Below are 10,460 nucleotides of genomic sequence, written 5' to 3' on the forward strand. Positions count from 1 at the left end.
GAGAGGAGCAATTTCACTATACCAACAAGAGTACAAAAGAGAGTACAAAATTAGAGTAAATACTCTAATTAATCCCAAATACCCTAAGACAATAACCTCACAAGATCACTCCAAAGAAAGGGTTCACACAAGTGCTTCCCAACACTAACTCTCATACAAAACACTCTTAATAAAGGAGAAAAGTAAAAAACAAGAAATGAAGACTCAAGTCTTGTTGGTGTGTTTAAAATGAACTAATAGTCTTCCCTTTTATAGGCAAAAAAGTCTTGGCATCTTAGGTGTAAAAGAAGAGATACAACTTGTGCAAATGATGTCCACCACATAATGCAATATTTTTGGGTCCCAAAGAATATTGCCAACAAAATCTACACTTTGCAAAGATGCATATACTTATGTGAGATGGACTCCATTAGCCAAAATATTGGCCATATTATATTTGTCTTTGAGATAAAAGTAAAGTGATAGTAAGAATTTTGTTAAAATAATATGATCTCTTGTTCTCAAACATGACAGATCACAATATGACATGTTTAGTATTCTTTAATATTAACATCGAAACGAAATGCAAGTACTAAAATCAAAGGGTTAGGTTACTATAAATATAAAAAAATAAAAAATTAGTTATCTACTATGAGATTTGAACAATAATTTCATATCCTGCTTTATAATTAAATTCTCATGTTATATAATTTTTATCTGAGAGGTTTATATTTTAAGGTTATTTGTACATGATTCAAACAACTTACATCACAATTTGACATGATTTTTCCGCGCATCGCGTGGATATTAATACTAGATAGGTTTAATTGAACGCATTTATGTAAATTGCATTCACTCGGGAAGGATTCAGGTCTCTTAACAAGATGAGGTAAAAGAAAACAAAGTGCATGGACCAGTGAGCAAGTGCCAAGTGTTACTCCATTATTAAGGGGAAAAGTCAGATAGCGTAAACAAGTTTTCTTTCTAAACGCTACCAACAGTAGCCTCAAATAATAGTGATGAAGCATTGCATGATTGAGATTTCTACACTTTTGAGGCCTTGTGTTCGAATTTTGAAAATGAAAAACTTGTTAATAAGTCCTTTACCTTCTCAGTGGACTTAATCAGACACAAATTTAAATTAGTGAATAAATCTAAATTAATCGGATCAATAAATTTCAAATACCTAATACCTTAAGATTACCACAGGGCATGGCATACAATACCCATGAATCCACCCATGCCCCTATTCTTTTTCCACATGTTTCTTCTGTGGAACATCATCCTGCAAAAGAAGCCAAGTTTTGTGGGGCTGTTAGGTAAGAAAAACAGTTAGGCCACTGGTCCCATCTCCAAAAACTTTTGGCCCTTACATTCACACAAAATCAATGAAAAAGGTCCTTCACCTATTGTAGTAGCTTTTGCAGTAACGTACTGTGGTTTAGTCCACGTAATGAAAGGCCTAAGCATCAAAATCCAACAATTGGATTAATAAAGTTATTTACTACTCCTCCCTTCCGTCCAAGTTTACTTGTTCACTATTGACTTGACACTCCCGTTACAAAATCATAAATAACATACAATAATTTTACTATATCACCATTATTTATTATATGTTGAAAAATAAATTAAAATTGGACAAGTAAAATGATAAATAGGTATAGGTACCTAATAAGAAGGGTTAAATAGGTATAAAATGATAAATTATCCATTGCTTTTTCAAATTGAACAAATAAAAATGAATTTTTATTTTTAGTATAGTGAACAAGTAAACCGGAAATAACTGATTAGCTTAAGTTATAGACAATCCACATCCCAACTGCAATCCACCACCCGTCCCCTAACCATTTTGTTCTCTATATTTCTCTTTCTTATTAATTTCTTGCTACGCTCTGTCATGTCCTCTATGGCTGTCTCCTACGTTTGTTCAACTAAATGTTCTCAAATTTCAATGGACCTTAGTAGTGTGACAATTAATTGCCTATCAAAAGGAGCTTAGCTTTCTTGATGTTGCTAAATGCAACTATAGAATTTTAGAGCTATATACTTCATTCGTTCACTTTTATTTGTTCACTATATTAAAAAATTATTTTTATTTTTATTTGTTTATTTTAGCAAATCAAGAGAAAAATAATTTTTTTCTCCCTGTTTTATTATTATCATTAAATACTTATTCACCAAGTAATTTTCCAAGATTTTTTTGAAATGTTATCATTATTATGGGTTAAATTATAAAATATATACTTTATTTATTTTTTCTTTAACAAGTGTGCAAAGTAAAAAATGTACGTAAGACCGAGAGTATATAATACAAATATGTACGGAGTAATATTATTATAAATGAAACCTAGAAAAGGGTAAAGTAAGTAGATAAGAAAAGGGTTGCAGGATCCAATAAGAAAGAGTTTTCTTCTCCTCTTTTTTTGTCTTTTTTCCCAATTTGCCTTTCCTTATATATACCGTTGCTTATCAGTTGGGATACTGTTATATTATTTATTTATTTCAACTAAGTAACTAAGGCATCATTTGCTCTTTCAGTGCAATTAACAGTAATATGGAGAAACAGAATGAGGGAAGTGATTGTTTGTTGAGAAAAAAAGATGCAGCTTTATTTGCTTGGCCATGGGAGAACTTGGGCAATTATAAGGCATGGATTTTTGTTCTATGCAACTACTTAATATATATGTTTATATATTCTTCATTGATGATTTATGTTTTGGATTTCTGATATGGTTTCATATGTGTTATATGCAGTATTTGTTATATGGACCATTTCTTGCAAAGGTCATTTATTCTATGTATTGGAAAGAGAACATGGAGGAGGATATTTGGTGTTTGCATATTCTTATCTTGTGTGCTTTGAGAGGCCTTGTTCATCAGCTTTGGAGTACTTATAGCAATATGTTATATCTAGTTCGAACACGGCGAGTGTCTCAAGAAGGTATAGGATTTGAGCAAATTGATAATGAATGGCATTGGTAAGATTTCTTTTCATTCCCAACCTTTTCCCACTTATGCATCCAAAATGAGATTGAAAGAAACAAGGAAAACAAGACTAATAATTGCAAATACTGATGAGGGCACCCGGTGCACAAAAGCATCCCTCGTTCACGCAGGGTCCGGAGAAGGGCCGCACCCCAATGGGTGTAATATAGTCAGCCTACCCTGATTGAAAAACTTGTTTGAGCAGTATTTCAAGTGAAATAACTCACAAAGCTTCAACTTACTGTTATGTTTTCTTTCTGATTTGATCTAAAACAGGGACAATTTCCTTATCCTTCAAGCGATTGTGGGATCGTTCGCCTACTTGAACTTCCCTTCACTGGCCAATCTTCCAGTATGGGATGTAAGAGGCTTTATTTCTTGTCTCATACTCCATATTGGGATCTCAGAGCCACTGTACTATTGGATACACAGAATATTGCACTCGCCCCATCTGTTTCCGCTATACCACTGGCATCATCATGAATCTAAAATTACACACCCCTTTACTGGTAAAGTAACTACATCGATTTTAGCAGTCTCACTTGATACTGGTAATTTGTTGTAGAGTTTCGCTAACATTTTTGTTTGTGGTGCAGCTGGGAATGCAACATTCCTGGAGCATCTTTTGCTTTGTGTGGTTGTAGGAATTCCAACACTGGGCACTGCATTTATTGGTTACGGATCAATAAGTGTTATGTACAGTTATATTTTGGCATTTGATTTCTTAAGATGTTTGGGACACAGCAACGTCGAAATCTTTCCTCATAGTTTCTACCAACATGTTCCTCTGCTTAGATATATTATTTACTGCCCAACGTAAGCTCCATAACTGACTCATCAAGATTAACAAATCACTTCTAATTTTCTGGTTTCTTTAATGCATTTTCCTTCCAAATCATGTTTGACAAGTTACAATGTTCTTCCACTTTCTTGTTGTGCTTTCTATTGACTATTAAATCCAATAATTTAAAGTATGTTCCCTTTCTTGCAGATACCACAGTCTACACCATCAGGATATGAAGACTAATTTCTGCCTTTTCATGCCTCTCTATGATTTGTTGGGAAATACTTTAAATACCGCTTCTTGGAACCTTCAGAAAGAAATAAGTTCAAGGACAAGTTAGTTACTCTTCCCACCTCTCTATGTTTTTCTAGTTTCCTTGAATCTAAGAGTATAAATTGATTTTCATGTTTTATTTGACCTTTTATATTTTCTGATGAAGTGGTTCCCTTTCCTGAAGGTACAGATGAAAGAGCACCAGATTTTGTGTTTCTAGTACATATTGTTGATATTATGGCATCAATGCATACCCCGTTTTTGTTCCGGTCATTCAGCTCAGTGCCTTTCTCTACAAGGCTCTTCTTGTTACCGATATGGCCTTTTGCCTTTTTGATCGTGCTTAGTATGTGGCTGAAGTCCAAGGTTCTTTTGATCAGCTCTTACAACATACGAGGGAGACTGAACCAAAGTTGGGTTGTGCCCAGGGCTGGTTTTCAGGTAATTGAGTTTGTCCTTAGCTTGCTGTTTAATTTCTACTGGTATTTCAGAATTTTGACATTCTATGCAAAAAGCGTTAAGTTCCTGAAATCTGGAAATGATTTCTTCATTGATGAAACTAATAGTAATTGTAGAAGTGATTTAGTTTAAAGCAGACCCGTCTATCTGCATATAGTGAGTAACAGGTTTGCACAGTCAGAGAAAAAACAGTAAATAGTTCCTAGCTCTGACTTCTTGAAATGTTTCAACGATACTGCTTAACAGAATCTCCAAGCTTCTGCATATCTTTTCCATTCCTTTTCTGGTTATCTAAAACATATATTATGTTGCAGTATTTCTTGCCCTTTGCTGCAGAAGGCATAAATAATCTCATTGAAGAAGCTATTCTTAGGGCTGATAGACTCGGCGTCAAGGTCATCAGCCTTGCTGCTTTAAACAAGGTAAGTCTCATTTTCTTTTCCTGTTTCTAGTTTTCTATTGTTTCTTTAGAGAATCCTTATAGTCTTTGCTGACTACTTTAGTGCAATGTGCATTCTACATGAAACATTGTATTCGGTGTTTCCTGCTAGAATATAAGCCTTTTTCCTAGTTTTAGACTGGAAAATCCTTCAAAATTAAGGGAAGGGATATTAATATGTTCAGAATAGGAACGGCTCGTTATTATTGGTCATGTTGTTTATGGAAGAATCTTACTGCAGAATGAAGCTCTAAATGGCGGTGGAACACTCTTTGTCAACAAGCATCCAAATCTCAAAGTCCGAGTAGTCCATGGAAACACCTTAACAGCTGCTGTGATCTTAAATGAGATTCCTCGAGATGTGAATGAGGTCTTCTTAACAGGTGCTACTTCTAAGCTTGGCAGAGCCATTGCACTCTATCTTGCTCGTCGAAGAGTCAGGGTTCTGGTAAGATTAACTAAATGATTAAATTCTTCAGAATTCTGCATTATAAAGAGAAGTTTGTTAGGCTGGTAAGCAAAAGAAATGCATAGAAGTAGGCACATTAAAATACATTAACAGCCCCTGCTGCCTTTAAATTTTCCATTCTAATAAGGATAGTTTTCTAATGCAGATGCTAACTCAGTCCACTGAGAGGTTTATGAAAATACAAAGAGAAGCTCCTGCTGATTGCCAGAAGTTTTTGGTTCAAGTGTCAAAGTACCAAGGGGCTAAACAGTGTAAGGTAATGGTTTGAGGATATTTCTACTAGTATCTGTTGCAGCTGAAATGCGATAATATGATTATATAAAGGAGTTGTGATGTTTTGTGAATGACAGACGTGGATACTCGGCAAATGGGCTACTCCTCGAGAGCAGAGCTGGGCTCCATCTGGAACTCATTTTTATCAGTTTGTGGTTCCTCCTGTCATTCCCTTTCGCAGAGACTCTACCTATGGCAAATTAGCAGCAATGAGACTTCCAAAAGATGTCACTGGCTTAGGAACTTGTGAGGTATATATATATATATATCAGTATCATATGCCATCGCCTTTTTTTGTGTACTGACTTTTTTCAGAAAACCCTAGAAACAGTAAGCCAGCAGGATAACAATTTAGTGTGAAATCCAAACTTCGGTAGATAGAGTTGTGTTAGAGACAACCAAATTCCATAGTCTCGCCTGTTGTTAATAGCATGAGTTTATGACATTGTTACATGTTTTGCATTGTGGAAACAGTATGTTGCAGAATACAAAGTAAGACTGCATATAGTAGACCAATGTAGTCCATTTTAAGAATAGTGCACCATGGTGCTCTTTTTACATGTTTTATATGAATTCACTGTGCTTCTGTAATTCACCAGTATACAATGGGAAGAGGCGTAGTTCATGCTTGTCACGCGGGTGGGCTAGTGCATCATCTTGAAGGTTGGACACACCACGAGGTTGGAGCCATCGACGTTGATCAGATTGATGTTGTGTGGGAGGCTGCATTGAAGCATGGTTTGAAACCCTTGTATAATTCAAGATAGTGAAACCATTTATCTCTTGTTCTTGAAAAAATATTCCTTAATAACCTAAAAGGTTCGGAGCTGTAGCAAAGGCAATAAACATAAAGTCTTCCAAAGATTCTTTCACAAGTCACTACTTCCTTATATGTAGAATCTATTTGTATTCAAACAAATACTGTAAGCTGAATAAAGAAAATAAACTATAGATCATTGTAATTACCGCAAAAATTCACTGTTAATGTAAAGCCAATGGCATCTCAGCTGCCAGAATACTGTCAAGTTTCAGACACAGGCAAGATTTGCTATTGAAATTTCTTTACGAATAGTAAAATGAATATATGTGTGTTTTCTTTTAATATATAGAGTGTCACCTGCTTGGCCTTTTGCTACTCAATCTTGCACAAATTCGACCAAGGGTCTAGTGTATGATAAAATCAAAATCGACCAAGGTTGTTTTGCAGCTAGACTGTTCGTATTAAGCTGCTTCTTCTGGATTTGTTATATCAGGATTTGTTAAAAGACGATATCACAAACAGTCTTACTGAATCGATCAGCAACTAAGACGAGTCCCACTTGCTTGTACATTATCTTAGAGACTTCTTTAAGCAGGGAAAGTCTCACTTGCGTGGCCAATTGCTACTCAATCTGCAAACATCACAGTGGTAACTCAAGTGTATACTTATGATAAATCAAATGCTATTACACATCTGGAACTGGTTTCCTGGATTTCACCATCCAAGCATAAAAAACACAAAAACACAAGATATCCAGAAAATAAGGGGTGGGGGTATGCGGGAAAGATGTTAGGCGCCGAGTTCAAGAAATCTTTGTGCCATGGGATGTTTAGCTTCAGAGAGTTGATCAGGCTTTAAAATTTCCACAATCTCCCCATTGACGAGCAGACATACTATGTCTGCTATTCTCTTTATTTGTTTGATGCTATGTGAAACCATCACAACGGTCAAATTCTGCTCCCTCTTCAGCTTTACAAGAACATCCTCAATATTCTGTGTTGATATTGGATCCAGTGCACTTGTTGGCTCATCCAGCAGGAGAACCTTATAAGAAGTTGGGAACATAAAGTTAGGTTCCTATTTCAAAACTGAAGTTTCTTTTGTTAAAATTGGTGATCGTGGTATATTTAAAAGTTACCTCTGGTTCATTAGCCAAGGTCCTAGCAAGTGCAACTCTCTGTGCTTGACCAACAGAGAGTTCCCCACCTGACTTGCTGAAGAATGATGAATCCAGATCAGCTAGATTCAGCAACTTGTATACCTCATTATCACTTAGTTTCTTTCCTTTTAATTGTGGCCCATATCTTACATTATCTGCGACAGTGCCTGAAACAATTTTCCACAGAGAGCACTTAGATGTTTGGATTGGCTTTTAAAAAGTAGCTTATAAGCTAAAAGCCAAAAGTCATAAGTTGGTAATACCCAACTTTTGGCTTATTTTTGTACTTTTCATGCCCAAAAGTCGGTGCTTTTAAACACTTTTTATCATTGTCAGACAACACAAAAACTAGAAAAGTGCTTAAAAGCCACTAAACACTTAAAACAAGCCAATCCAAAAACCCTCTTAATCAAGCATCAGTTACTACAACTCTGCAATTAAATAATATGTTGACAAAGGAGTTACATTTATTAAGTTTTAGTAGTAGTCTGGTAGTTGAAACTTCGACCCCTTCTTCAGTAAAGCGAGCCCAACCATTGACATAGTTTTAGAGGCCACGCTTTAAAACTCGATCCAGCTATCAAACTTTATGATCCTCCTCACTCCTCAGTCCACACCAGTCAACTAATACTGATAGTTGTCTTCCTAGGGACCGCCCCAATTCCCAGGGTTAGGGTATTCTCAATTATAAGCCTACTCAGATTAGAACTAAACTTGATTCTCTTTGGCCGGTTGGGTTTAAGCAAAACCAGAGCATTGCCACTCCTATTAGATTATAGGAAAGAGAGATACTTCTAACATCAAACATATGATGGATAAAATATCTTTATGAAACATGAATCTTCCATAAGACCTACTCCAATCTAACTAATCAAGAATACAGGTACTTTCTAGGATTTTCAATCGCATACCTTCAAAGAGAACAGGAAGCTGAAACAACATGCCAATCTTACGGCGGAGAGTGAGCACATCCAAATCACATATATCTTGACTGTCCAAAAACACAGTGTTGGAAGGAGGTTCCCACAACCGATTAAGCGATCGCAATAAGGATGATTTTCCACTACCACTGGGGCCTATGACACCCATAATTATACCTTTGGGTATGTCAACGTTTACATTGTTCAGTATAGAAATACCCTTATCCGACACCTTTGTAAGACCCCTTACCTGAATCTTGATTTCTGCACTTTCCCCAAATCCACTCTCATTTATTAGAAGTGGCTCTCTTGATCCTATAAACCAAGACCACAGACAAAATTTCAAGAAAAGTAGAAAATTTGCTCATTTCTATTTTAAGAAAAATGGTTTGTTGAATTAGCTTATAGAATGCTTGGGGGAATGGGGTTTGTACTAACCTGGTATAATCTCCATGGTATGAAACCTTAGCTGCAGACAAAGTAAAGGAGAAAAGAAAGTTGTGTTTTGGTCCGGTGGGAAGAATGAAGACTTATATGGAGGAAAGAATCTACCTTCCCCACGTCCACCAAGACAAGGTCTTGTCAAGTAACTGTCATTAATTGTAGTGACGTTTTGTCATAGAATCTTGGGAGAATGGCCAAATATAATCCTCAACTTTAGTATATTACCTACGTTTAAATTTTGTTATACTATCTCACCAAATTTACTTCTAACGTTATATTATCTGACCAAATTTACTCTTATCATCAGCAAACTTTTAAAAATTACTCCTCAGTCCGTCAGGTGACTCAGAATCTCCCAAGTTATTTTAATTAAGTCAATTATTCTTCTTCTTGATCCACTATTTTTGAAATAATTAGCATTTACCTGCTTTCTTAATAGAAAAAAAAATAAGAGAAACAAATATCAAAATAATACAACAGTTTGTAAATAAAGTATAGTAAATTGAAGAATCTTAATTAGGTAGCTTGTCTAAATTCTAAAAGTATTTATAACACCCCAACTTTAATGAATTTGTTGCCCAAAAGTAGGGAGACTTTGCAAGTATTAGTGAAAAATTGAAGTTCCTTGGAAACTTTACATTGTCGAGTTCAACTTTGCTTTAATCAAATACTTACGCATTGTGCACTCTTAAGTTAGTTGATCGAATTTTACACTAACCAGAAATAACAAAATATATTCAAATATACATGTACATACATGATGAGCAGGTGCATATAATACACAATATTTAGACTCACTGAATTCTACGGTGTGTATATGGTTAAAAAATAAATAAATTTTAAACCAATTCCAAACACATTATCACAAGAAGAGAAGTGGGTACATTGGTAATTAAAAATATCCATGAATAATTTGTATAATCTAGTACATCAATAGTAATTTCTAAATAGTGAAGCAAGAAGAACAACAAGCGATTTAAATAAAAGGAAATTTGGAGATTTTGAATTACCGAACAGATCAAGGGGGTAATTTTTAAAAGTTTGTTGATGGTAGGGGTAAATTTGGTCGGATAGTATAACAGTAGGGGTAAATTTATCCGGATAGTATAACGGAGGTTAAATATAAATAATATTCTAAAGTAGATGAGTATATTTGACCCTTTTCCCTAGAATCTTTTTAGGTCACACTACTGAAGGGTCTTTTGGTAGCTGGTAGGGTGTATAAGAATAATAGTGAATACTGTGTAGTAGTAGTAATGCTACGATTATTTATGCCGAGATATTATGCTGAGATAACATACATTAGATATGGGTGTATACATGCTTGTCCATATATTATATTAAAAACTATGATATTGTTAATGTCATGACTTGCTATGTACTATTAGTTATATATAGGATAATACCAAATAGAGTGTATAACTAAATAAGAGATTAGTAATACCAAAACTAATACATATATTTTTTCCCATAATACATCCTTCTAAACGACCCGTTAGTGTTTAGAGTAAGCACT

General features: G+C 35.0%; 2 protein-coding genes across 3 annotated transcripts; one reads left to right on the forward strand and one right to left on the reverse strand.

Annotated features, from left to right (window-relative positions):
• Window positions 1-2,343: 2,343 nt before the first annotated feature.
• LOC104103046 (very-long-chain aldehyde decarbonylase CER3-like) lies at window positions 2,344-6,765 on the forward strand. 2 transcript variants are annotated; one of them, XM_009610912.4, is made up of 11 exons: window positions 2,344-2,626; window positions 2,734-2,957; window positions 3,241-3,473; window positions 3,561-3,780; window positions 3,956-4,083; window positions 4,206-4,462; window positions 4,795-4,902; window positions 5,161-5,367; window positions 5,534-5,644; window positions 5,739-5,912; window positions 6,261-6,765. In XM_009610912.4, the coding sequence occupies exons 1-11, from the start codon at window positions 2,534-2,536 to the stop codon at window positions 6,426-6,428; spliced, it is 1,923 nt and encodes a 640-aa protein (XP_009609207.1). In that variant the 5' UTR covers window positions 2,344-2,533; the 3' UTR covers window positions 6,429-6,765. The 2 variants fall into 2 exon arrangements, with proteins under 2 accessions (XP_009609207.1, XP_009609208.1); XM_009610913.4 differs by having other exon boundaries at window positions 2,401-2,626; window positions 4,212-4,462.
• A 305-nt stretch (window positions 6,766-7,070) lies between these two features.
• On the reverse strand, window positions 7,071-9,095 carry LOC104103047 (ABC transporter I family member 17). Its single transcript, XM_009610914.4, has 4 exons — window positions 8,939-9,095; window positions 8,492-8,815; window positions 7,560-7,747; window positions 7,071-7,465 (listed from the first exon to the last, which is right to left on the reverse strand). Exons 1-4 carry the CDS (start codon window positions 8,952-8,954, stop codon window positions 7,211-7,213), a joined length of 783 nt encoding a protein of 260 aa, XP_009609209.1. The 5' UTR covers window positions 8,955-9,095; the 3' UTR covers window positions 7,071-7,210.
• Between the last annotated feature and the right edge of the window lie 1,365 nt (window positions 9,096-10,460).

Source organism: Nicotiana tomentosiformis, chromosome 3 (genome assembly GCF_000390325.3).
Source record: "Nicotiana tomentosiformis chromosome 3, ASM39032v3, whole genome shotgun sequence".
NCBI lineage: Eukaryota > Viridiplantae > Streptophyta > Magnoliopsida > Solanales > Solanaceae > Nicotiana > Nicotiana tomentosiformis.